The sequence below is a fragment of the Schistocerca piceifrons genome, unplaced genomic scaffold (genome assembly GCF_021461385.2).
Source record: "Schistocerca piceifrons isolate TAMUIC-IGC-003096 unplaced genomic scaffold, iqSchPice1.1 HiC_scaffold_1484, whole genome shotgun sequence".
NCBI lineage: Eukaryota > Metazoa > Arthropoda > Insecta > Orthoptera > Acrididae > Schistocerca > Schistocerca piceifrons.
Genome location: NW_025727329.1, coordinates 169,069 through 172,616, shown reverse-complemented (window position 1 = coordinate 172,616; position 3,548 = coordinate 169,069). Strand labels below are relative to the sequence as shown.

The window sequence follows — 3,548 nt, the reverse complement described above, 5'->3', positions numbered from 1 at the left end:
AGGCACAATGCGACTTAAGTACAAGAGGAATGACACTCTAACTTTCTATGATTTGAACGTCTCCTGTGAGTCCAGTTTTAGAATCCGATGCTTCACTTCAGGTTTACTGTATACATTGCACCTTCTTATTGACGATGAAACACAGATATTGCATCCGAATTTAATACAAAACGCACAATACCGACTTAAGTACAAGAGGAGTGTCACTCTAACTTTCTGTGATTTGAGGGGGGACGTACACGAAACTGCAGTAATTTTAAAAGTATTTTATAAAACTCTAATTTTTTAAGATAATCAATCCAAATTTGGTACAGTTATTAAGAAATGTTATGCGCATATGAACCTAAATTTTCATTTTTATTGACCTTTTACATCTTTAATTATTAACAATTAATTTTTTTTCAACAATGTAATTACAAATGTTCCTTTTTTGAGAAAACTGTGAGAGCAATGTTAATGAATTTTTGTACACACTTTCATACCAAATAATTACAAAACTCTGTGGAGCAGAATTTTTATATCTTCTTTTGTTCAGTTTTTACGGGTCTCCCAATTTCCCTGAAAAATAATATATCAAATTTAAGGAATATTTTCTACCATAAATACCTTACTATTTTATTAAATGAAAATTCCTTCCACAGAATTTTTCACTATAGTACTGACTAGTCATATACCAAATTTCACTTCTCTACCTTTTCGTGGTTTTGAGAAAAAGGTACATAAAGTTATAAAAATGTAAGTTACGGGAAAACTGAATCAATGATTTGATAGTGTTTGTATTAGGTCTTACCGTCTCTGTGTGAACTAGTGCAAGCCATATGCATACTCCTCTTCATCTGCAAGCAGTCTCTTCTTTGCTTGTCTTCTTTGGTTAACCTGCTGTTCAATTTTATTGGCTGTAATATCAGCCGCAGCAACTCTTTTGTCATCGATGTCCTTCAATATTGAATAGGTGAAAGCTCCTGGATGAAATCCTAGCCTCTGTAGAGTTTTTATTCTTCCAAGATTACCATTGTTAAAAACTAAACAAGCATCATATGCAGCAATTTCAACAATAATTGTTGAAACAAATGTTGTTTTTGGGCAACGTTTCCAAATCAGTGAGTTGTAACTTTCATTAGGGTTTTGTGTCTTTCCATGCACACACTTTCGTAGGAGGTCTGGCTCTGCTAAACACCTAAATGTTGGTTTTATAGCACTTAAAACAGCCACAGGTAAACTGTGCTTGTGTGAATAGTTCATGCCATCACGCTCAGCCTGCTTGAATTTGCACCACGATATGTCACACAAATTATGTACAGGTTTGTCATCTGTGGATAGTTTATGAAATAAATAGACCACACAGCCTTCTGCATGTTATTCAAATTTCCACTGTTGTCCCTTATTGCCTTGCCATAGTACACTTGTAAAGAATGAATTTCTTTGTCTGTGAGTCTGTTGGGACCACCTAAAAGTTTTCCATCCTCAAGTTTCCTGCCCTTCAATTCACGTTTCAATTTAAAAGTCTGCCTCCCATTCGTTTTTGCACATGTCCAACACATTCCAACTTTTCTATAGCACAATGGGGACCATAAGGTTCACCTTTCCAAAACAGTTTTGAAGGAGCTGGAGTCACCATCACCAAGGTATTTTGTGTATCTAACACCGTACTTTTCCACACTTCGATGGAACATAAGTTTCATAGCTGCAGGTTCCATTCCACCACTAGAACCAGAATAATTTCTACAGCACACTTTCTTGTGTTCAACCCTGCCACTTATTTTCTTCCACTTCACCAGCTCTCTTTCCGAAGTACACAGCTATAGCAATATTTGCTCATTACCTGAACGTCAAGAATTTTTCCAGTATCAACACTAATGACAGATGATACTCCATACAGTGATGTATGTCCACGCTTCATCCACGTTCCATCACATGAACACACACAAATCGGTGTCTGGCGTGTTATCTGCTTCTGTCTTTAGTTCACTATTTCATCTTCACAGCTTCCTTTGCAGAGGACTTCAAGTTTTCTTCCACTTCCTCTTGAAGAGCACTTAGCAGTGTTTTATTTCCAGTGGTGTACCTAGCACTTGGTTGTGGCATGTTCATGATCCCACAAAACAGTCTCGGTACCTTCCCTGCCTATGCCCAAACATCTCATGCCATATATTAAACGCATATTTGCTTCATATATCCGGTTTACTTGATGCCGAAGTTCTAAAAGCAGTGTCCTGAATGACAGCTTTCACAAGTAAGATGCCAACATACACACTATTCCAATTCTGTTTTCTTCGTCATATAATCTCAAACTTTTTGCACCACAGTCAGCACATACACAAGCAGATGATATAATATCAGATAGTATTTTCAAATCAATAAGCCTAAAACCACTAGTAGCTTGAGTGTCTGAGCCACAATCATCAAGTGATTGACAGCTGTCAATTTTCCTTCTCGAAGCACTCGCTTTCTTGGTTGAAGTATCGTTTCCATTTTGTTATTATGGGGCTGGTTTTCAAGTTGTCTTTACTACATCGAGAAGCTTGACACTTTCTAACCTTTTTAAACACCTTACTAGAACGCGGCATGCTGCAAAATATAATAACAAGTCTACTTACAACTTTCGTAAAAATGTATTCCAAACAAACACTCGTAAACAAACGCTATAAATCAAAGAATATAAAACCAGCGGCAGAGATATTATTCCACAGCCTTCTTGATGTAGTACACAAACGTTCCCTGCATTGTGACTGCACAAAACTGGAAAAAAACGCAGTATAAATAGATATACGAGAGGATGAAGACCAAGATGGGGGGGCGTCGCCCTGTGCAAGCTATTACAAATTATTATTTTTTTCCCCCTTAGAAGCGGAATTGGAACGTAATATTTGGTAAGAAAATTTCAATACCATGTAGTAAATGAAGAGCCAATAAAATTTTTTTCACAAATTTGGTCATTTTCATGTACGTCCCCCCTTGAACTTCTCCTGTGCGGTCCAGTTTTAGATTCCGATGCTTCACTTCAGGTTTACTATATCCCTTGGACCTTGTTATTGACGATGAAACAAAGAAATTGCATCCGAATTCAATACAAAAGGCAGAATACCGACTCAAATACAAGAGGAGTGACACTTTAACTTTCTATGATTTGAACCTCTACTGTGAGTCCAGATTTAGATTCCGATGTTTCACTTCAGATTTACTGTATCCCTTGGACCTTCTTATTGACGATGAAACACAGAAATTGCATCCGAATTTAGAACAAAATGCACAATGCCGAATTAAGGACATGTGGAAGGACACTCTAACTTTCTATGATATGAACCTCTCCTGTGAGTCCAGTTTTACATTTCGATGCTTCACTTCAGGTTAACTGTATCCCTTGGACCTTCTTATTGACGATGAAACACAGAAATTGTATCCGAATTTAATACAAATGGCACAATGCCGACTTAAGTAGAAGAGGACTGACACTCTCACTTTCTATGATTTGAACCTCTGATGTGAGTCCAGTTTTAGATTCCGATGCTTCACTTCAGGTTTACTGTATCCCTTGGACCTTCTTATTG

General features: G+C 37.1%; 1 protein-coding gene across 1 annotated transcript; it reads right to left on the bottom strand.

The window, feature by feature from the left end:
* Window positions 1–497: 497 nt before the first annotated feature.
* LOC124734522 lies at window positions 498–1,322 on the bottom strand. Its single transcript, XM_047248537.1, has 2 exons — window positions 791–1,322; window positions 498–558 (listed from the first exon to the last, which is right to left on the bottom strand). Exon 1 carries the CDS (start codon window positions 1,240–1,242, stop codon window positions 805–807), a length of 438 nt encoding a protein of 145 aa, XP_047104493.1. The 5' UTR covers window positions 1,243–1,322; the 3' UTR covers window positions 498–558; window positions 791–804.
* Window positions 1,323–3,548: the final 2,226 nt, after the last annotated feature.